Source organism: Narcine bancroftii, chromosome 2 (genome assembly GCF_036971445.1).
Source record: "Narcine bancroftii isolate sNarBan1 chromosome 2, sNarBan1.hap1, whole genome shotgun sequence".
Taxonomy (NCBI): Eukaryota; Metazoa; Chordata; class Chondrichthyes; order Torpediniformes; family Narcinidae; genus Narcine; species Narcine bancroftii.
In genome coordinates this window covers 36,610,636-36,635,647 of record NC_091470.1, presented here as the reverse complement: position 1 = coordinate 36,635,647, position 25,012 = coordinate 36,610,636, and the positions used below count along the sequence as shown (strand labels likewise).

At 36.4% G+C, this 25,012-nt stretch overlaps 1 protein-coding gene across 6 annotated transcripts in view; it reads right to left on the bottom strand.

Annotated features, from left to right (window-relative positions):
- LOC138753376 (protein SIX6OS1-like) overlaps positions 1–25,012 on the bottom strand; it is a 121,343-nt gene that overhangs the window by 4,399 nt on the left and 91,932 nt on the right. For 4 of the 6 annotated variants that reach the window (XM_069916292.1, XM_069916291.1, XM_069916288.1 and 1 more), the window contains 8 exons: positions 22,470–22,549; positions 22,104–22,168; positions 21,190–21,275; positions 17,563–17,654; positions 16,270–16,408; positions 12,239–12,298; positions 7,936–7,996; positions 5,708–6,724 (listed from right to left, as the gene is read on the bottom strand). In XM_069916292.1, coding sequence (XP_069772393.1) covers positions 6,567–6,724; positions 7,936–7,996; positions 12,239–12,298; positions 16,270–16,408; positions 17,563–17,654; positions 21,190–21,275; positions 22,104–22,168; positions 22,470–22,549 — 741 coding nt within the window. In that variant the 3' untranslated portion in view covers positions 5,708–6,566. Of the gene's footprint in view, positions 1–5,707; positions 6,725–7,935; positions 7,997–12,238; positions 12,299–16,269; positions 16,409–17,562; positions 17,655–21,189; positions 21,276–22,103; positions 22,169–22,469; positions 22,550–25,012 lie in introns of those variants that run through there. The other 2 variants (XM_069916290.1, XM_069916293.1) reach the window with 2 other exon arrangements.

The following is a 25,012-nucleotide window of genomic DNA, read 5'->3' as shown; positions in this document are numbered from 1 at the left end:
GCAAGATGGGTGGGGTTTACCAGTGGAGATGTCACAGAGGAGCATCTGGTTGCCAGAATCAATGGTGACACCCTCCAGCCTGAGGCTGGAAACTGCTGGGACCTCAGGGTCCTCCTGCTGAACCTTGGCTAGAGGGAATAGTCTATTCTCTGGGACAGGACAGTGCGTCGGCCACCATGTTGGTCTTACCCATGATGTGTTGGATGTCCATGATGAACTTGGACACCTATAAGAGGTGTGGCTGTGGGTCAGACTCTTTGTGAAAGGTGTGACAGATTATATTTTATATTGTATATCGATGTTTTAAAGGAGATAAATTGTGGGGTTTTTTTAGTGTAGGTCGCAAACAAATACAAACACTTCAAAACAGATCTCATTTAAAATGCAAGAGCTTGGCTTCAGCCAGAGAGTCTGAGCTGCGAGTGCCTTTGCAAAAACTTTGAAGAATGCCTATGGTGACTTCACAAGTAGGTGTTAATTGGACATGCTGTGGAGTAATGGATTATTATTTTGGAAAGCAATAGATGAATGGACTCAGAAGATTGGATCCAGTGCCACAGTCTGTCCGAGTGCAGTTGGCTATTCTAAGAGGGTCATGTGGTTTTCTCAGAGAGAGAGAGAGAGAGAGAGAGAGAGAGAGAGAGAGAGAGAGAGAGAGAGAGAGAGATAATTTAGTTCTACAGTTCAGCAGCAGCAGCTGGGACTGGAACAGGACAAGCTGGCAAGCTTGTGGAAAACCCCATTTTGGAAGATGGGTTGTGAGTTCTGACTAAAGCCTTTGTGGACAATACAAGAGGAGATGGCTGGCTGTGTGGTGTTGCACCTGAGATAAGGGAAACAGAAAAGGAACTCTGTGATTACCTGAAAAAAGAGGTTATCATCTGGAAAACCCTGATGGGGAAAACTTCTTCAGCAAGACACTGAGTGACTTATTGGAAGGAAACAGTTTGTGTTCACTGAGCAACAAATCTCTCTCTGAAAACCGAAAAGAGCCTTCCTTAGTGGTAACCATTTACCTTTCAAGCCTGGTGAAGATTCATAAATGCTAAATTCTGTGAAAGTATAAGATTTGCCTGCAACCAGTGAATTTGGAGGAGTGAGAAGTGAGATTGGACTGTGAATCAAAGAACATTTCTGAATTTATACATATATTATATGCATGTGCGTTTAGAATTAGAAGGAGGTTAAATAAGGTTAATAGTAATAAGTTAAAGTTTGATCCTGTTTTTATGTTTAAAGAAAATTAAAAGTAACTTTTGTTTAAGTAACCATTGTCTTGGTGTATTTTTATTGCTGTTGGGTTTTGAGGTCCTGTGGGCCCATAACAAAGGCAAATGCCAATGGTTTGTGGTCCATGAAGATTTTGAATTGCCTGCCTTCCAGAAAATACCGGGAGTGCCTGACTGCCAGGTACAATGCCAATAGCTCCCAGTCAAAGGCACTGTATTTGAGTTCAGGTGGCTGGAGGAGCCTGGTAAAGAAGGCCAGGGGTTGCCATTGCCTTTCGATGAATTGTTGCAGAATGCCCCCTACCACTTTGGTGGAGATATCTACTGTGAAGGCAGTTGGTGTCTCTGGCCTTGGGTGTAACAGAAGGATGGCGTTGGCCAGAGCATCTTTGGCCTTCTAGAACGCCTCCGAGGCCTCATTATTCTAGGTAATGTCTTTACCCTTCCTTGCCATGAGTGCGGAAAGAGGGTGCATGATATGAGTTACTGCCGGTATGAATTGATTATAAAAGTCAATCATACTGGTGAATTCTTGCAACCCCTTTACTGTGTGGGGCTTGGCAAAACATTGAACAACCTCTACCTTTTCTGGAAGGGGTTTCGCTCCATACCGATGCCCCAGGAAGTCCATCATTTCCAAGCTGAACTGGCACTTAGAAGAGTTTATAGTTAGCCAAAATTCTCACAGCCATAGTTACCTCAGGTGGGCTGCGTGCTCCGTGTTTTTGCAGCTGGCAATGAGAATATCATCCAAATAGATGAACAAGAATGGGAGATCCCAACCCACCACATCCATCTGGGTTCCATCTGTTGTAGGCCAAGGGCGGGAAGACACTTATTTCAGCACTGGTGTTCATAAGGAAGCATCTTCCTGACAGAAACTCCCATGTGATGGAGCCTGTCATGTTGGCCAAGCGCTGCAGCCATCAAAGACAGTTGGCCATGGTGTTTCCCTGAAATGTGCAGGGTGGACAACATTGATGGGCCACCGCACACCATCGATGATAATAGCAATACTGGGGGGTCCACTTGCTTCTCTGTTGTTGTGGCCTTGTTGCGGGGTCTAGTGACCTGCTCCACCAAGGAGCTCTCCAGAGCATGTCCTCTTGGGCTCCAACTTTCCTGGGGTCGCTAAAGTCTTCATCGGCGAGCAAGAGTCAGATATCTTCAGGCAGCTGTGTTAGTAAAATCTGCTTGAAGAGCAGAAAATGTCTGTGTCCTTCAGCAAGGGTGAATATTTTGATCATGAGGGTGGATGGGGGCCCTGTCTCTCAAACCATCCATATGCAGCAATTGGGCAGCATGCTCAAGATGTGAGAGCCTGAATGTGTGGCATAATAGCTCATTGAGGGCATCATATTTGCCTTGCTCCAAGAAGGAAATCAATGACCCTTGCTGCAATCTCCTGGTCGAGCAACCTCACCATGTAGTAGTAATGTGTGTCAAAATTGTAACTGGGTCTCGGCCTGTTCAAACCACATGTGTGGCTTCAGTGCCCAGAAAGTTGGCAGCTTCAACAAAACCGTGTGAAGAGCTGCTTGTTCTGTCATCTTCGGGTCTAATTGTAGGTTGGACCTGTTGGGGTCACCAATGTAGCAGGCATGCTATCGGGAAGTGTGGAAAGAAGACACACACACAAGGAGTCAAAGTTGAAGACTGATTTATTGCCCTGGCAGCTCTGCTTATATTCACTCCTCGCTGCTGATGTCAGGAGTGATGTCACAGCAGCACCAATCTCTGCTGTTGTCTGCTGTGTGGGTGGTCTCCTGGGACAAAGGTTGTTGGCCCCCACGGGGACTTTGCAGTCACAGCATTTACTGGTCATTTTATGTACCGGGTCGCATCCTGTTAGTGGGCTGCTACATTAGACATATATGATGCAAATATATTATGAAATAAAGAAAATGAGTAAGAGAGACAGCCAGTCAACATGGGCCATGGGTTGGATCAGTGTTAAAGGACTACTCCCTCTGTGACTCCCTTGTCCACTCCGCCCTAGCCTTGTAACCCCAGGAGATGCTCCACTTGCACCCACACCTTTTGCCTCACTATTTAGTAACATTGCAGTAACAAATGTGATGCACATTTCACAAGTAGGTGCTAATTGAATTGATGTCATAAAATGAATGGACTGGAGACAAACTGGCTACAAGTATCTTTCTGCAAAGTGCTCACAGAAAGGTCACACCTGGGTTTTGTTTATCTAAGACAACATCTTGACTAAGGAGAAGAACTCCTGTTGTTTGCTGAAGAAGGTGGGGTTTTTTTGCAAGTGAGAGAATCACATGGGCTTTCTGGCAGTTGGCAGTTGGAGAGAGGCAGAGAAAACAAGACCTCTCAGCTAGTGTGGGTAATACTGAAAAACAGTATTTTACTCAGGGCCCTTGTGAATCTTCAGGAATCATCGAGTGTAGAGTCTGTTACGAGCCCAAAGGACCCCAAAACCCAGCAGCAATAGACATTCATCAAGATGTGGTTTTTAAAACAAGTTATTTTTAATCAACTTTAAACATGAAAACAGAATCAAACTTTAACTTATCTCTATACTTAACTAACTCAAATTAACCCCCTTCTAATTCTAAGTGCACGTGTATGTAATGTGTGTGTAAATTTAAGAAAAGTTATTTGGTTCACAGTTCAATCTCATTTCTTCCAAGTTCTCTGGATGCAGGCAATTCTTATACTGTGCACAGAATTTAACATGTATAAAGTTCACCAGGCTTTGGTGCTCGAAAGGTAAATGTTTACCGCTCAGGAAGGTTCTTGTTGGGTTTGCAGAGATAGATTTGTTGTTCCAGGATTTCCACAACTGAGGTACCACCATTAGTCACCTCAAGGTCTTGCTGATGAAACTTTCCCCATCAGGGTTTTCCAGATGGTAACCTCTTTCTTCAGGCTACCACCACAGAGTTCCGTTCTGTTCCTTTTATTCCAAGAGAAACATCAGACAGATAGCACTTCCAGCCATCCACTGCTTTGGAACTTTCTGTTTCCAACCAGCTCTTCCTGACTTGCACTGTTCAGCTGTTTTTCAGTATTACCCACACTAGCTGAGAGGGCTTGTTTTCTCTGCCCTCTCCAACTGCCAACTGCCAGAAAGCCCATGTGATTCTCTCACTTGCAAAAAACCCCACCTTCTTCAGCAAACAACAGGAGTTCTTCTCCTCAGTCAAGATGTTGTCTTAGATAAACAAAACCCAGGAGTGACCTTTCTGTGAGCACTTTGCAGAAAGATACTTGTAGCCAGTTTGTCTCCAGTCCATTCATTTTATGACATCAATTCAATTAGCACCTACTTGTGAAATGTGCATCACATTCTCCAGATATCCTGCAATGTTACTAAATACGAATTCTTCAGTCTTTCAAATAGATCTGTTTTAAAATGTGTGTATATATGTAACCTTACTCTAAATCTTACAAATTTCCCAAAATATTTATCCATTACAAATCCCATTGTGGTCTCCTCTACATCAGAGAGACTGGATGCAGACTAGGAGGTAATGTTGTTGAGCACCTCGGCTCTATCTGCCTTAATAATGGCATTAATATTGACTTCTCTGGTTGTCGTTAACCCCAACTTCCACTTCTCCTATTGCTTCCCCCAGCTCTGTGTCTCCCTTTTCACCCTCTCCTTTTGCACAGACATGATAAAATCTTACCTCTCCCCTTATCATATCCAATTTGTCTGAATTCTGAGATTTTCTGAGATTTCCTCCTTCTGGCTCAGTCTGCTTATTCCTTGAAGAAGGGGTCAGGTCCAAATCGTCAGCAATACACCTTTGCTCTTGATGGATTCTGAAAACCCTGTCTGAGTTGCTCCAGCATTTCAGAGTGCCTTACCACTGGTCTATAATTCCCAGAATTCTATTACATTTCTTAAACAAGAGGATTACATTTATCATCCTCCAATTCTCTGATACCACTCCTATGGCCAGGGAGAGTGCAAAGATAATCGCCAATGCTCTAGTATTCTCTTTTCTTGCTTCCTCTAGTAACCTGGGGTATATCCCTTCTGGTCTCAAGCACTTATCTTTCTAAATATTTTTAAGAACCTCATGAAATTAAACATTGTGAATTCAGTGAAGGTGAAAATTATATCCCTTTGGGGATCCTTTAATTCACAATTGGTTCCTACCTTTATGCATGATTATTACTTTTTAAAACTATAATCTAATACTGAATGTTAAAGTTCATGGCCCTTTGATCCAATTTCTTATGGTATATCAGAAATGCATGCCACAGACATAATAGACTAAATCGCATGCAAGATAAGTTGTGGAAATGACACCCACATTGGAGTGAGTTGTCACTAGAAGCTCCTGGTCCAATATCTTCATCAGGAGACTTCAACAGGATTTGGGCATGAGCCTACAGCACTTTGTACAATATATCTGCATAAAAAGGCACAGGTGCTTTGTTTGCTTTTTCATTGTTTATTCCATTTCTTTCTCCTGAAATCTTTAACTGAACGAACATTGGAACAGAATTTGGGTGGAGGGCTACAATTATACCAGAAGACAAAGGTGCTGGGAATTTCCAGGTCTCCTATGACAACTGTGGACATACTCTGAATTGATATTGATTTTTGTTATAGTAATCCTTTCAAAGCTGTGCTATATTTTATCTTTGATATTCAAATTTCATTCAGCTTTGCTTTTTTTGTGCATATCGTGAACTAAATATACCTAGATTTCTATAAAAATGCTGGAGTTCAGTGGTTAAAAAGCATAAAATGAGCAAATGAAAAGTATATGAAATGTATTTTTGTTGCTACCAATAAGGTTATTATTTAAGATATCAAATAACTGCATAATCAAATTATTTTAAATCTGTTGAAAAAATATCTAAAGGTGCTGTACTGCAGGTATTCTGGCACCATATTCTCCGTACTTCTATTTTTGTTAACAGCATTACACTGTCACAGAGTATCAAACTAAAAGAGCACGTTTTTTTATTTTGCACAAATTTGAAATATTTCAATTTTGGTAGATTCATAACAAATAATTCATGCTAGAAATTAAGCAATCAATGCAAATAGTGGAAGTAGAAAGTACTTTAAACTGAGCTTCCAATTTTTATTGTTACATATCTCTTGCTTGAAGATTTTCAGTATTGTCTTTTATAAGATTAGGTAACAAGGAACTCAATTATTATTATTGTAAAAAGACATGCATAGTAGCAACAACCATCAAAAACAAATAATTTAAGATCATATTACAAATTATTTCTATTAAGTCCATAAATGTTATAAGCAAAGATACAAAATAGAAAGATAATTTTTAATCATCCATATATATTTATTAATAAGGAGTTGATATCTGAAAAGGATGTGCAATTTTAAAAGAATTTGAAAAGACCTGGCTGATTTGATTTTGGATCTTGTCCAAATGAGAAACCAAAACTGAAGTCATCTTTGCTATTTCCATAATTATTTGAAGATAAATCAGATTGGAAAGAAAATGTAAATGGCTGTTCACTTGATGGACTTGCCATCCCTACAAATATTCAAAATAACATTTTTAAGAGACATTTTCGTGAATTATAACAATATTTGAAACATTTGAATTTCAAGTATATACATGTGAATGATAAGTTTTGTAAACTCTAAATGGATGGGGGAAAAAAAAGGGAAGAGAGTGGAGTATAATTTTAGATAGAAAGAGGCTTTGAATCGGGCTAAAGGTTAAAGGAAGAAATTTGGATGTTATTCAGAAGGGTAAGGCTAAAGAAGCTATCTCCTATGATTGATAAGGACAAAGTAGTATCTTTTGAGTTTCTCCTTGGTTGAAGGCCGTAACTCTCAACTAAACAGTAATGTCTGGCACAACAATGTTTCAAGGTTTTAACAAATGGCATACTCAGTTCCTTAAGGTACCCTTACACTTCTACAGCATCCTGGCTAAGTATCTATAACTTCCATGTCATTGATTTACACAGATCCTTGATATTGATAGGACCACCACACTCATATGAGAGATATTAATGACTGCCTAGCTTGGAAGGACAGGTGGAAAAAAAAGAAAAGGAACTAGAAGGGGTGACACAATTCACAAGTATGGGAGAGAGTTTTATTTGGGAACCATCAGATTAATGAAGGTGGACCCATGGAGATATTGCAAAAGTACTGGGAGTCAAGAACTATGCACTGAAGATAGATGGCAGAGCTCAAATGGTTCAAGTAATCCAAATAAAATATACACATCACAAAATTGTTATTCCACTTAAATTCCACAGATTGAAGGATTAGAATTTGCTTGTACGATTTTCAGTTCATAGTTAATAGTTAACTGACTCACCAATGTCTCATATGACATTGACTCTCATCAACAAACAGCACTTTCTCACACTTCACCATATTTCTCTGTTCATATCCACTGTACACTCAATAAGAATGGAAAGGAACAGAGGGCAATGGGTATAGTATTATTTGGGGCTACAGGAGGCTACATGTAAGGATAGGAATGACTGCATTCCAGTTCAGAACGACCACGCCATTGTTGCTCTTCTACCTAGAGAACACTATTTCCATTATACTAATTGCTGTCCTACTATTCCCTGAAATAGCAAAATCAATGCCAAAAGAGTGTAAGTTTCTTTCTGCTGGTTCAGGCATAGGTGAATATATGAACAGAACAGCCTTTATTTATAGCAATAATTCCAAACAAAAGAGCAGTGTTTCATTTCTTTCAGGGATCTGGCCACTTACCAATGTCTTTTGGGGGCGATTGAAGATTGCTTGTTACACTAGATGTGTAAGCCTTTTCAGGCTGAAAAATATAACAATAAAAATTAGATTACAATCTCAAAATAAATAACCTGCAGAGATGGCAAATTTAGTTTAAAAGCCTCACTATTTTACTGTTCTCCATTTGTGTGCACTATTTGTATAGTTACTTACTTATTTTGTCAAAACCCTTTTAATTTATTTTAAACGTTGACATAATCCCTTTTTAATTTGAATTAATTTATTTATGTGACAGATATGTGTACATTGCTGTCTGTTTACTTTCTAAACCCTTCAATTACTGGGAATTGTTTCTTTTGCAATTTTAAGAATTTTGAACATCAATATTCAAATTTATCATGTGCAAAAATAGACTAATGAGAAGTACTTCTAATAGTGACAGTGTTAATTTCAACAATGCAATTTTACTTCACATTCTTGATCATATACATTTCCTCTAGTTATGTACACTGTATACGAGACCGACTTCCATACTATTTCCTAATCTTAGGTGAAGTACCAAAATGTTCATAGCTCATAGATACCACAAAATGTGTGAGATAGTTATGCCAGCATCTTAAAAGTTTTGGAGGCAATGTACAATGGACTGATGTTGGTGTGTAGTGCATTTCCTGTGATTAACTGGGGGTGGATTTCAAGGTACTAGTCTCCAATTCTCCCTGCATAATAGCATTTGATTTAGACTCAGCATCTCTCAATGGCATGATCAAATTCAAGTTGTTTAGCAAATGTTGTGTGATAATGCTCATCTTTATGGCCATATTAATTATTTCAGGCACATTAAAATCATATAGTTTGCATGGGGAAATTTGTTTTTGATTTATAGAGAGTTTCTATGTGATGCTTCATCACAATGGAATTTTTAAAATTTACTAAATAAAACTTTCCACCTTTGGATGCCACATACTGTCCAGACCTTAACAAAATATAAACAATTTAAACAGGACAAATTCTTGCCCCTGTTCTCAAGTCTTTGGAATGAGGTCAACATTCCATTTACTTTCCTATCTGCTTCTTGCAATTAACCACTTGCATTCAGCAACTGATATACAAAGACAAAAAGGTCTTGTTGCACTTTTTCTTATTCCAATCTATCACCATTCAGATAGTTCCCTTTTCAGAGAAAATGAAAAACATCATATTTATCCAAGTTAAACTGCATTTGCTCATTCACCCAACCTATCTAATGACTTTGGAGTGTCTCTTTGCATCCTCCTTACATTTCACCACCATGCCACAAGATCTAGATCAAGAATAAATTTATTATCATAGTAATAAAAGTGTCATAATTACTTGAAATTTGTTTTTGCCTACTGCAAGGCAGATAGATTCACCACCGGCAGGAATTGCCTAAGCTAGTCAGAGAGAGAGAAGCAAACGTGAATCCCCCCACAGTCACCGAGTGTCTGTAGATTCTCCTCCAGCACTTCCACCGTCCCCACAGCCACACAGTCCAGTCCAAATCACTGGCAACCCAAGCTCCAGATCTGAAACTCCGACATAGTTAGGAACCCTTCAGTGCCCTCGGCGCCTCCTCGTATCCCGGTTCCAATATCTGGTACCTCTCCAGCCGGGTTGAGCCAGATTCCAGCAGTCCACAGCCTAGCGCGAGTCTCCTGCAGCAGTCTCCAGCTTCCATGGGTTCCTTGCTTCGAGTTGCCAGCAGCCTGCCACATGCTCTGGTCCCTCAGGCACAGAGCCCCCTCTTTGGTCCACTGCCATGGTCACCATCTCCTCCACTTCTTCTCATACAGTGCGTGATCTTCTTGTCCTCTGGTGTCGTGCTTTCCTGGAGTCTGCAGCCTCTCATGGATGCTGCTGATCAATAGGCGCCACCATCTTGGGTGCAGACCTGCAAACGCGGGATTTCAACTAAAACCACTGTTGGTTCCCTCAGTTCATGCAGAGCTGACAGCAGTCAGCTGGGTGGCTGGACCCCACGGGCCACACCAGTGGCAGCGCTATCACTACAGCAGCTCCAGCAGGAGCTGTTAACGAACCCCGGCTTCCCCCAAATATATGTCAATTCATTGATATATATTGTTAAACTGAGGCTCAATCACTGATCTTTATGACACCACATTAGTCACTGCCGGCTTCCTAGACAAAAACATTTATTTTTGTGTTTTTTGCCTGTCAACCAATTCTCAATCTATGCCAGGACATTACTTCCATTCTTATATGCTTTAATTTTTCTGCACAGTGCATAGTTTTGATTAAGGACCATAAACCTGAAAAATTAATTCAGTTTCTCTCTACAGATACTGTTCTTTCTTTTTCAATATTTTTATTAACATTGAAATTTCACATCAAAAAATAGAGTACAAAAGGATATATGTTAAAAGTCAAAAAGATACATTTTACTTAAATCATATTATTTCATCCAAGGTACCCTACAATTTCAATCGAACAAATTACATTGTATTAACATTTTATTATATTTTTAAAAATCTAAACCCATTAGCAAGAAATAAACTGTTTGGCCAAAAAAAAGGGAAGACAAAATTCTTATCAGAGTAATAAATCATAAGTCAAAACTTCTAACTTCATATCAAATCAAAAATTATGAAACTAATTCAAGAAAGGTCTCCACAGTGTTTGAAATTTTGAATTTAAATCGGAAATTGAGCATTTAATTTTCTCTAAATTGAAACATGACATGACGTCATGTAGCCATTGAGCATGAATAGGCAGAGCAACGTCCTTCCATCTGAGCAACACTGCCTGTCTAGCCATAAGATACTGTTAAGTACTTCTACTATTTTCTTATTTCAAATTTCTGGTATTTGCAATATTTTAATTTTGGATTATGGTTTAATCAAGTTTACTAATGATACAAGGCTAGATGGGAAAGCAAGCTACGAGGAAGATGCTAAGGGTCAACAAAGGGTTATAGACTAGTAAGACAAATCTGCAAGAAAATACAAATAGAGTACAATTCAGGGAGAAGGAATACTCTTGCATTCTTCCATTTTAATATAATACATTTGGTGTTCATGTGATCTACTCTACATTGGAGAAATCAAATGCAGATTGGGCAACTGCTTTGCAGAGTACTTGCATCAGTCTGCAGCGGCAATCCGGAACTTCCTGTTGTCTGCCATTTTAATTCTCCATCACACTCTCACTCTGACCTAACAGCCTGTGGTCTCATGCATTGGTACAAAGATGGCCACACAAGCTTGAGGAACTGCACTTCATCCTCTGTCTGGGCAATTTGCTTTTTGAACTCAATACTAAATTCCACAACTTCAACTTACTTGATTTCTCTGTCTGTGTCTGTCTTCCATATGTGATACTGACTCAACTTGTTTCTTTTTTCTTTTGAACTGGAGGATATCTTCAGCCTGACCTGCTTTATGAGCTTAATGAGCTTCTTTTTTCTCCTTCCCAGTTTTGAAAAAGGGTCTTTGACCTCAAATGCTCCCACATATACAGCCTGACCTGCTGAGTATTTCTAGCTATTGTTATAATTATTTTAGATTTCCAGGATCTACAGCTTTTTTGGCTTTCATTTAGAAGATAAAAACACAACTGTGTTTTGGAACAACTAACAAGCAAGAGAAACCCAGAACTACAGATGTTGGGATCTTGAGTGAACAAAGAGGAAGTGAGGGCCTCAACAGGTCTGGGAGCATCTATGAAGAAAATTGTTCTCTCAGTGTTTTGGGCCAAAACCCTTTGTTAATTTTTTTAAAATTTGACATACAGCACAGTTACAGGCTATTTTGGCCCACAAATCGATGCCACCCAATTTACACCCAATTAACCTACACCCTGGTATGTTTGAAATAGTGGGAGGAAATCAGAGCCCCCAGGGAAAACTCATGCAGACATGGGGAGAATGCATAAACTCCTTACAGACAGCACGGGATTCTAACCCCAGACCTAATCGCTGGTGCTGTAAAGGCATTTGATGAACTGCTAAGTCAACCATGCCACCCCTTCATTGAGACTAAAATGGGAGGGGAATATAGCAAGCATTAAAAAGAGGATTGGGGAGGGGGATGTGGGAGAGATCTGAAATGTAGCATCAGAGAAGGTGGTGGGAACAGATGCAATACCAACATTTAAGCGGCATATGGACCAGGCAGGGGAATGGAGGGATATTTGGAGGGATGTAGACCATGTTCTGACAGATGAGATTAAATTGACTTTATCGTTGGCACAGCTATTGTCGGGCATAGGACCTCTTCCTGTGGTGCTCTATATGCAATTTACCGAACCTAACATTATAAAAATTTGCAATTGTACTGATTTTTACCGTTTTCTTGAAAAACAAACTTGAGAACTCAAACTGATTAACAGTGGCGTTTTCAGTCACCTGAAACAAAGTTAATCATTATTTTAACACAGTAACAATAGATAATTAAAATAAAAGTAAAAAATGAATTGTTCAACATTATTTGCAGTCAATTACATTCTTAAGTTGGAAAATCAGAAGACATTCTCCTATTCCATATGGAAATTTCTGTCAGGATGTGACTGACTTGCTTTTCAAAGATATTCTAACACTTTTTGGTTTAAGGTACTATCATATGCTGGTTTAAAACTCTAGAAAAGAAACTTTAACTATTTTCTTTTTATTACTGGGACATTGGAGGACATATTTTAACTGCTTAAAGACATTTTCTATTGTAAATTGTTTGAAGAATTATCATTCTATATATTTTGGTACAGATATACAAATACATTTAGACAATCTAAATGTCAAAGAAGCTGGCTATAAAAATGTAACAGTACTTTCCTTATCTGTGATCAAAGTGAATGCTACATTTGCAACAAAATATTTGCAAGTGCTGTAAAATTAAATGTTTCACTTTAAATGTAGGAAGAAAGTTTTCACTGTTCCCCACCTTCCCCATCCTTCATATGGTTTTGTATTGAGTGGAACGTAAAATTGTTAAAACACTGATATCCAGAATCAATGTGCCCTATTCTACTTCCTTACGGGGAAAATTAAATTGGTGGTCGTGGGTGATGACAATTGATCAAGGAGGATTGGTGTAAGGTGGTGAAAATGGAAGTAAGTGGGCAACCAATCCTAATTGGATAGCTGTAGCCCAGATAGTTATTTAAATATTTTAATGATGCTACAGCTTTTAAAAGCCTGACCAGTTAAAAATTAATTTGGGCCAGCTGGATTTTTTTAGGCTTTGGAAAATCCAAATTGGGATGTAAGAACTGCTGAATAACCTCAACCAGTTAACACTGTTTATGCTTGCCATGTTTAAATTTAAATTTAGACATATAGCATGGAAACAGGGCCTTTCAGTCCATGAGCCCATGCCGCCTAATTACATCCAATTGACCTACAACATTTGAAACGGTGGGAAGAAACTGGAGCCCCTGGAGGAAACCCACGCAGACACAGGGAGAATGTCCAAACTCTTTACAGACAGCGCAGGATTCAAACCCTAGTCCTGATTGCTGACGCTGGCACTGTCACAGCATTGCGCTAACTGCAACCCCAAGTTTAAAGTTTCAATTCTCTTTTGCTTTTTTTTGCAAAATCATTCATAATTCCTTGTCCTATTCTTTTTAGCCTCAAATCATCAGTTTTATCCCCTTCCATTCTCCTTGTTGTAGATTTCTGTTTTTAATTTCCTTTCCTCACAACCTCCACACTAACTATTATCTCCAGCATCTGCACAGGTTTAGGAGTTGCTAATATCAAACTTCTTCGAATTCTAATGAAGGTTTATTGGCCTCTCTATTAAAACATGTGAAACCACAAGGGGAAACTGGCAACACTAGATTAGTACTCAGACATTGTTATCTTTTTCCTTCCTTTCCAGTCATATCCTTCTCAGCTCCTTTTTCCTTTCATGTATGGAATATTACCCCTTTTTAGTCTCAATAAAGGCTCCCCCCAAAACATAGACTGACTATTTTTACTAATGGATGCTAGCTGACCCACTAAGTTCCTCCAGTAGCTCATTATGAGCCAAATTTTCAGCCTAGCCAGCTGCCTGTGGGTAACCAAGCTGATAATTTTCCAGCTGGATTTTCTTGTAGATAATTTCTGACCATCATTAACTAGAGATTGGAGCTTCACAGAGAGATGAGACAAAAATCAATGCCAATCAAGGAATAATGGGCATACACATGCAAAAGGGATTGAAGTATGACAGAAATGGATTTAAATATAAGTATTGTAGAGAAAAATTGGCAGGAATTAGGTTATGATAGCATGACAAATACAGTAAATGTTTGCTATAGATTGGTTCAGTATAATTTTTTACATCAATTGTATCTTACTTCACAAAAATTAAATAGATTAAAATCAGATCTATCAGATAAATGTTTTAGGTGTAGTTAAGAGATAGGTACTTTTTTGTATTCTAAGTGGACATGTTCAAAATTGAGGCCATTTTGGATAGAATTAGGAAAATTTCTAGAACATGTTATGGGAGTTAAATTTCCACAAGATCCAATGCTTTTTGAATTGGGTAATATTTCAGCAATAAGACCAAAATTGAAATTGATTTTTTTCCAAAAGGAATTTGTGAGAATTGCATTAGCAGTTGCAAGAAAATGTATAGCAGTCACATGGAAATCAGATTCCCAGTTAGGAATGGAAATATAGCATGCAAAATATATAGTTGTATACCTCTTGAGATTACATATAATTTAAGGAATAAATATGATACTTTTTTGAAAATAGTGTAGGTATAAATTTATAAAGAGCTTTCCATGAACTTCACGAAACCTTGCTAACTCCATAGGTTAAGTAAATGAATGATATTGAGAAGGCAAAGTTGAGTGAATTTTGGTAACTAGGTTTGTTTTCTTTTTTCTTTACTTTTCTCTGACTATAATCTTATATTTCTATCTTTTTCTTTTTTTTTACTTTTGCTTTTTCCATTCTTTGGGGATTATTATTTGTGGAGGGGGTTGGTGGGATTTCAGGGGGTATAATATGTAATATGCATTATTGATTTGGAATATATAACTATTATTTTCTGTATTTGGATATTAAAACATGTATGGAAATTTAAATAAAATATTTAAAAAGAAGGTTCAAAATTTAGATATTAAGGAAATCAGGGATATGGGATTTTCCAAAATTTTAACAGAATTGTGCATCAGTAAGATGTTACATTTCATTGAAAATGAGATTCAGGTTTCAGTTTAACATTGACTACTTATGTTCACATCACACAATTTAGGAATTGGCAATAATAACTCCAGCTATAATGAGAGGAAGAAAAAGAGATCAATGACCTTCTCTAGTTGGATTACAGTGCTGTGATTATGAGTCAAAATGAGGAGCATCCAAAGGGTTTGTAAGGAACAAGATTTTAGCTTGCTCCAATAGATGAATTCCTTGGGGACACCTGAAGCTCACTAAATTTATTCTGATGTATCAAATACAAAATGTGAAGTAAAAATGAGCCATGCCATAATTGAATGGCAGAGAAGATACAAGGTGCTAATCCTCTTTCAATGTATTTTATTGTACATTCTATATAGAACAGATAAAAGGAATGAATGAGAGGTAGATCTTGGCTTTCTAAGAAAAACTGGGAGAACAACAACTGGGAGGGAGTGAATATGGTGGACAGTGTTCCACAGATTCAGAAATTGGTGTTAAAGGGTTGCAAGTTGTCCATGACAGCAGTAAGGGAGAGGGAATTAGAAGAGGGGATGCTGAATAATTATTTGGGCAACTGTGGGGAATAGTTCTACTCTTCCAGATTCAGAAAGTTAGGGTTAAAAAAAATCTCTAATTGCATTTCACTGGATATTCCAAAGTCTGGTAAATCTACCAGTCAACTATTTAACTGAAAACTTTTTCTCAATGGCATTGTGGAATCTTAATCTCATTTATACTATGAAATGTTAATTAAATGGTGGAATTCATAAGAGTTGAATATTAATCTAGAATATCATAAAAGTGGTGAAAGAAGTTTATGCAGATTAAATTCTTATTCTCTATTTTACAACATTTTGTCCTCCAATGTATTTCATATTTCTTATGATGCTTGATATATTTTTGCACTTTTCAAATTTAGCTCCAGGTATCTTTTGTCTCCCGAGTTATCATGGATGTTGGTGAGCAAGGGGTGGAGGAGGTGTGAGCAGGCCGAGAACCCCTCAATATTTGTAAAGCATATATGAATAAAACAGTGCATAATTTGTCTCCCTAAATAAGATCAAATTTAAATTTTTGTACAGGTAGAAATTAAACCTGTGATATAAATTTCATTTTATAACAATACCCACACATAAAATAATATCTTCCAGTCAAGAGAGAAAATACTTCCTACATTTATCAGAAATATACTTTACCTGCTCAGGAGCATCACTGAGGTCAAATGGCGTTCTTCCAAATAAATTAAATCCAGTTGACTTGGGTGTAGATGTATTTAGGAAGGAAAAGCCAGAAGATTTTGATGGTGTTTCTTCAATAGGCAAGTAAGAATTCCGACTGCAAATATAATATTTTTATTTGGAACTTTTATTTTTAGAAGCATAAGAATGTCTGCAATATAAATTTGCTGCAAAATCAATTTGAATGATATTGTGAAAAATAAATGTAAAATAATCATCTCCTCTGTTGAGGTATGTATTTCCATACTGATGTGACAATCATCAAACTAGGAACATCCAAACTGCTGGTAAGGAAGAGGTTAAAATCTTAACTTGATGAATTCCATTGGGTTACTTGCAGCTTGCTAGATTTATTCTGGTGAGTTTCAGGAAAATTATTTTGGAAACACAGCTTCGAAACTATTGTTGCTAATTTGCAGTAGGAATGCCATGTTGAAAGTAAACCAATAGAACTGATAACCCATTTTCATTGAAAAAAATAAACTACAGACCATGGAGAACATCTGTGGAAATATTAAGATGATTTTTCAAACACCATAATTTCTTAAATTCCAATAAAGTATTTTCTTTAGAGAAACAAAGAGCTACAAGTACTGTAATTTTAAACAAAGAGTGAGAAGTTTGAGGGACTCAGCATCAATGGAGAGAAATGATCAGTCAGCATTTTGAATTGGGAGCCTTCTTAAGACTAAAGTTGGAACGAGAGATCGCAAGCAAAAAAAAAGGGGCAGGGCCAACAAATGATAAGATACTGGACAAATAAATGTGGAAGAGGTGGGAAGGCAAACTAAGAGAGGTGGGGAGGGGGTGAGATCTGTGGAAAAGTGAGAACGGGAACAGGTAAAAGACATGTGGAAGCAGAATCAGGGTGAGAGTTACCTAAATTTGAAAAATTCACTGATCATATTGCTGGTGACTGAGAGTTCCAGCTCACAGTCAAGGACAGAATGGTGCTCAGCTCCTCTGCATCGGTGAGACCAAACATAGATTGGGCAGTTTCGTTGAGTTGAATTCTTTCAGCTTCTCAATGTTTGCAAAGGGGTTCTTTTTAATGGATTAGATATCCTTTTAATGATTCTTCCTCCTGAGACCAGGGTAATTCATATATTTTAAATATGTGGGTTAACAGAATGAAGAATATATTATATCCTGAAAGAAAGGCAATTGTTCCTCTTACAAAACAGCAAATATTATTTTTTTATCATTTAATGCTAGATTACAATTATTTTGTGTCAGTAACTACATTATTACATTTCAAATTCTTTTTGCTCTCTTTCAACCTGTTCAGGTGTTCTTAAAAACATCTGTGGTATGTCATCTGTGGTCTCTTCTCTATCACCACTCTATGAAAAAATAGAAAAGGATTAAGTAATATATTCTGAAAATGACAAGTGCCTTCAAGATTCCAAAGTCACTGCCACCCTGGATGGCTCAGTTAGCCCAACATTACATGAAAGATTTAAGTAACATTAATGACATCCAAAACTGCATCATGAAATGTTTTCACCAATTTTGTTTGAAAATGACCAACAATATTAGCAGAAAAGCATTTATTTTTTTAAAGAAAGGCAGATCAATTTGAGATATAAGGGCCAAAAGGAGGCAAAAGGGACTATTTTTAGATGGTCAGCTTGGTAGGTATGGACAGTTAGGCTGAAGCACCTGCTTTTGTGCTGTAAAATTTTATGATTCTAGGAGTAGAAATGTCTATTTATATCAGTGGTTTTCAAACTTTTTCTTTCCACTCACATATCACCTTAAGTAATCCCTATGCCATAGATACTCTGTGATTAGTAAGGGATCACCTAAAGTGGTATGTGAGTAGAACGAAAAAGTTTGAAAACAACTGTTTTTATTGTACCAAATTGACTCATTATGTGCATGGTTTCATAACTCCAAAAGAAATTGGCCAATGACAATTTTTCTCAAGCAAAATATTTCAGTAACAATTGGGCCTAGAGCAATGGTTCTCAACCTTGTCTTCCCACTCACATACCATCTTAAGTGATCCCTTACTAATTACAGAGCACCTAAGGCATAGGGATTACTTAAGGTGGTATGTGAGCAGAGAGAAAAAGTTTGAAAACATTGATTTATAGTTCCAAAAATATTGTGGAAAATCGTTTAAATTCAATACAACAAAAACAATTGGAAGGAAAATGCAGAATTAATTGAAAAGATTACAAATGTAAAGCTGAAAATCTGAGCAAGTTGTCAAATGGAAAAGCAGCACAAGTGAAGAAGCATCGAATATGAAATGCTCAAACAGCAGGGAATTGCCAAGAGAATCTATAAAAGGAATTTATGAGAACCAGGTTTACATACCAAATTCTCTTGCTCCTTGCCATTTGACTAATACTGTATTATCTTTCATCATTTGTGGTATATTATCAGTCTTTTACCTGCTATCATACGAACACTAACACACCTAACATTGGTATGAATGCATTGATTACAAAATAATTGCAACTGAATGAAGAACAATTAAAATTCATGGACATAATACAAAACCCAAATTACTGCAGTCTGCAAAGAAACTGTTATGAAAAAACTTTAAAAAATCACTGAAGCAAGCACATCAAAAGAATACTGTGTTGGAAACCAGAGAAGGTTATCAATTTACACAAATCATCAGATTTAGCAGCAAAAAAAGCTTGGGAAAAGGTGAAAGTAAAGATTTTTCTAAAAGAAACTATGAATTAATATTATTTGATTCTTCCACAAAGTCTGTGTTCAGCCTCAATTAAAATACTGCATCCAGATCTGTGGCTTCATATCATAATAGATATCATAGAGAAGGACTCCTAGATCACTCTTAGTTTAAACATATTGACTACTTGAAAAGACATTAAGAGCTAAAAACTTAATTTCTATGTCAACTCAGGAATTACTTAATTGGTGTATATAATAATAGAAGGAACTTTGCTGTGTTTATAAGTACATGTTATTTTAATTGTATATGTCAGGAAGGGCCAGCAAGTGAGCAGAATTAGGTTATATTTCCTTTTACTTCAGGGATCTAAAAGGGAATGTGTCAGATTTTTTTCTCTCAAATGTGGCTAAATTTTCAAATTTTTATTTTCTCCCTTGAATATTCATGACTCTGGATAGCTCTGTATGCATTTACTAAGCATTGTAACATCTATATTGTAAGACCTAGGAGTACAGGTATGTTGTTTATTGAAAGTGGTGACACAAGTAGATGGGGGGGGGGGGGGGGGTGAAAAAGGCATTTGGTATGCTTGCCTTATTCTGTCAAGGAAATGAATATTTATTGAACTGTTTATTGTCACATGTACTGAGGGACAGAACAAAAGCCTAATTTTGCATTCTATTCAGGCAAGTCAACTCATACAGCAGATAGAGCAATTGTAACAAGTAAATGAGGTAAAAGTATAGAGAGTAGTGTTACAATAAGTAAGGTAATGCAAGTTATAGAGAAAAGTACAAAAGCATAATGCACAGTATAGAGGAAGTGTCATCTTTTGTTAGTCTGAGATCCATTTAAGAGTCTGATAACAACAGGAAATAATTTGTTCGTGAATCTGAAGGTTTGTAGTGAAGTATTCTATACTGAGCTACTATAGACATTGGCGTACACATTGTGGAATCACTGTACACATTATTGAGTAGATGTATACACTGGGAAGTCAATATACACACTGTGAAGTCTAGTGCAAGACTGACTCCACCAGGCTTGCTTGCAGGGCTTATATACATCAATACTTCTGTCACATGGACAGGAAATTACATCTTCAGTGACATCATCAGCCCAGATAAAAACCTGTGTTGGATGCAGGTCAATTTCCCACATTTTCCACAGCATGTCTGCCATTTTGGGAGCCTGTTTGCTTTCTGGTAAGTGAGTCACCACAGGTTCATTTTTTAATGTACATGTTATCTCTACCTGACAGATACGGGCAGAAGAGAGTGTTACCAAGCTGCAATGTGTCATCAGGTTGGGATGTGCCATTTAATATATTCATTCCTTTCCTGAAATAGAGGGAGGTAGAGATGGAGTTGAGAGAGGGAAGATTGTGTGATGGCCTGAGCTGCATTTATAATTCTCTGCAGTTCCCATACTAAGTTAAGATACATAGAGACAGCATACTTTCCACAGTGCATCCGTAAAAGTTGTAAAAGACCTCAAGACACATTGAATTTCCTCAGTCTTCTGAGAAAGAGGAGGATGATTAGGCTTTTTGTGTACAAAAAGTACAGGAGCAGGACATCCTGTAACAACTTTACAAGATGTTGGCAAGATCACACCTGAAGTATTATGCACAGTTCTGGTCATCCAGATCTGGGAAAGGTATTATTAAGCTGGAAAGGTTGCAGAAAATATTCAGAAGAATATTATCAGGATTGGCAAGCTTGAATTATATGGAGAGGCTGGAGGCTGGGTAGGCTGGGGCTCTTTTCCTTGGAGCATAGGAGGCTAAGGGATGACCTTATATAGGAATACAAAATCATGAGGGGAATGGATAAGGTAAATGATGATAGTCTTTTCCTCAAGATAAGGAAGTCTAAAATAAGAGCACGTAATTTTGCAGTGAGAGAGAAAGATTTAAAAGGGTGCTGAGGTCAACTTTTTTTCATAGAAGGCCATAAGGAAGGAGTTGCCAAAGAAAGCTGTAGAGTTGGATAAATTACAATGTTTAAAAGACAATTAAGCAGGTACATGGATAGGGAAGGTTTAGAGGCTATTGACCAAATGTAGGCAAATGAGACTATCCCAGGTAGAAAACTTGAGCTTGTTTAGGTGCTGTATAATTCTATGACCCTAATTCTACAGGGGGGGGGAGGGTTAGGGGGAAAGAGAGGCATATTACTGTCAGTTTTAATTCAGATTGTTTTAGTTTTACACCTTTTGTTTACCTGCAAGTTATAAATTGATTCAGTGACAACAAATGCCTTACTCTGACTGGCATCCATTTTCCTCACCGTTCGTTCATCTGCATTTGCTATAGAAATAAAATATCTGTATGAGTAAATTCCAATAAATAAAAAATATACTTGGATGTTGCTCAGTGTAAGAATATCACTATACCAGAATATTTTTTAAAAACATTTCTATTGGTTTTATGTTTTTTCAGTCTTGGTTTGTAAGACCTCAGGATCAGCAAGATTAGTATTGTGAATTTAGGAGGGGCAGTGTCTATGAGTTGAATTCTGGGAATTGAGCTGGATCTAGGAAGATCCAACCTTTTGTATATAAAAAGCTGACAACTGCCTTTAAATTTATTAAGTTAGTTTTCATGGTAACATTTCCAATGTAGTGTTTTGAGGAAACAGATTTATTCATAATCAGTTACATTATCAAAACAAATTTACTTCTCAAAATACATTAAATAAACCCTGTTTTATTATGTTATAGCTCAGAGGCCTACGCTAAAAATTCATGTGTGCATGTAATGACATTTATTTATAAAGTATTCTTCAAGACTCCTGAAGTACTGAAGTGCCATCATTGTGGAAAACTAAATTAAAAGAAAAAAGTCATGCACAGTATAAGTCCCTTCAATCATTTGAGAGATCTAAGTTACAGGAAGACAAAAAATGTTTTATATATATTAAACTTTAAAAAATATGTAAGCCAACTGTACATTGTTAATTTACAACAAATAAAAAAGGAATATTTTCAATGATGTTTCATCGTTTCTTTGCACAATATTTCAAAAGGCTATTATCATCAATTCTATACATTAGTTTATAAAATTATTTATTTTCAAATTAGTCAATAGAGTCACCCAAAGGTAAGTTATAATTAAAAGCTGATATATCAGATTTACCTGAAATTGGCAAGTTATTTTCTAACCATGAAATAGGAGCTTCTTGGTCCTGAAGAACAAATGGGCTAATGTAACAATGGAAGGTAGAAGGTTAGAAGTTTTTCAGAATTTATGCATCACTTATACTGCAGATGTGTAACAAGTCTTTGATTGCAATTAACTGATAACATGCAAATAAAATGATGTTATCCCTTGGTATAATTTTTAACAGGGTTTCTGTGCAGTAACGGTACATATTTTACTTAAATATCTTGCCTACAATTGGTATACTTTTTTATGTTCAATGTGTTAACATGTGGACAAAACAATTTAAAAGATTCTTAAGTTTCATGATTCTGAACAAGTAAAATCTCAAAGATTTATTACCAATATTGAACTTGTCCTTGATTCTTAGTTGCTAATGGCATCTGAAAGTTTTTCTGTTGATGAATTAACTCAGAGGTGTTCTATAAAATAATATTTTTTTAAAAAACAATCTTACAATTTCCAGTATCTTTCATTCATCATTTAATAACTATTATATTATCAGCATTTCAGTGGTTAAGGGCTAGTATGTTTTAGATAATCAGATATTATTCTATTAATAATTTATCACATATTTAATTCACTTTTGCTTTAATTGTTAAACAGCAGAATAATTTTTATAGTTTAAACAAAGTCCAGGTAAGTTTAAAAGGAGCAAAGGAAGCAAAACCAGGTGTCATAGGAGTGCAGTGAACCAAACCAGGTATATTGAAAGATAGCTTTGGAACCAGGACCCCAGAAAGAGAGTGTGGGAATTGGAGTCCCAACTGTGCGTAGAATGGGTACATGGGTACTGGATCCCAATGAGGGAAGGAGGATTAGAAACTGGGGCCTGGATGAGTGAAAGAGATGTGTTGGAATTGAGGCCCTGGCAAGTTTTTGAGAACCATGACAAAATATCATGAGAGAAATTACAGGTAATCAATTATGTTTTATTAAGCATCACTCAGGGCATCTGTACCTCACATCAAAACCAGATGATGAAGCATCAAGATTTTCAAATACTTGGAAGACAGGTTATCTGTTTTCCTGTTTTCTTCTGATTAAACATGTGCTGTATAATTCCATGATTTAAATAAAACACATTGAAACTATAATTCAACTGTTCAGGATGCTGATATATATATTCAGTGATGATTGTGGCCTGGATTTTGGAGATAATGCTCCAGCCTTTTATCTGATCCCTGTCCTAAATGATCTAGCAATTGGGTTAAGCCTCAGCTAAACAAGACGTCTTGTGTTCAGAAATTATGATGTGTTCAAAGTAACTGAGCAGGTACTTGTGGAAACCGGACCAGGATGGTAACAGCATAACTAATTAATGTTTCAGACATCTTACAAAGAACAAAAAAGATTAGAAATGTACATATATTTAAAATAAATGTTAAAATATTGTTAAAGGTTTTTTTAAAGTACACATTATTTCTATTATTTTAATTTTTTAAATTTTGATAAGCCCTAAAATTAACATTTATTCCCTTTGTGGAGAATAAGGCAGATGGGATGTACAGAATGTTCGATAAGCATCATTATAAATGAATAAGATAAAAGCAGAAAATTCTGGAAATGTTCAGTGAGTGAAGAAGAGTTTATTGATAAACAGTTTTAATACTTCACCAGAAATGACAAAATTTAGAAAAAAAAACCATTATGCAGGGAAAGGTAGGATGAGTACCAAGGACTGGCGGATCTCAGGAGGATTTAACTGAGAGAAAAAAAGAATGTGGTGAAGCAAATAACAGCCTTGAGCAGTAATGACTGGAGGGTGCAAAAAAGAAAATGTTATCATTGGAAATAAGAAATAAATAACAATAATAATAATAACTGAATTTGATAATAGAGAAACAAAGAGTTCTTATCAATACCAAAACTGTCCCTCATCTGATTAAAAGATAAAAATTTACCCTCTTTAAAACAATCTCCCAAATTTTTCACACCTTTAAATCTCCAATGCAATAAACTTTGATTATGTATTGAAAAAGATCTTTGGTAAAACGTACGTTTTGTAGAGATATGATTTTACCTGAAATGACTAAATTTGAGACTTTTCTTATGAAGGTACCAGAGAAGGGGTATGTTCATCTATGTATCAAATATTACAGGATGGTATGGATAAAAAGGGTTGGGATAGATCTAAAAGTAAATGGGAAGTGGATACTGGTTTTATTTTTTCCAAGGATGATTGGTTAGATATTTGTTATGATAGTGTAACTAGACTGATAAATGCATGCTATGCAATGATTAATTATAATTTTTTACATCAATTATACTTAACACCTGAAAAACTAAAAAAGTATGGTTTTCATGAATCAGATTTGTGTTTTGGATGTGGTAATTCTGTTGGAACATTTTTTCATGCTGTTTGATCATGTATAAATATACAATCTTTTTGGAAGAAAATTTAATTGTTTTTAGAATACCTGTATAAGATTTAAATACTTTTAGATCCGACAATATTTTTATTGGGTAGTTTGCAACCTTTGAAAGGTTTGGGATTAGATAAGTTTCAATTTGCTTTTGTATTTTTAGCTTTATCTGTAGCGAAAAAATGTATTGCTAGTACGTGGAAAGATACAAATATGATTGATATTAATAGATGGCATAATGAGATGAAATATTGTTTAATAATGGAAAAAATTACATGTTTCATGTGATAATTATAGTTTTTTTTATTAATAAGTAGTTGTTATACTCAGAATATTTACATTTCAATTTATATTGATTAGATCTTAATATGTATGTTTAATTTTTCTTTAATATTTTTTCTTTTTTCTTTCTTTATGGCTCTCCTTAGGAGAGTTGGCTGAAGGGGGGGGGGGTTCTTTTTTCTTTTTTTTTCTATATATAAAAAATAACATTCATGTTTATGGTTAATTGTAGTATAT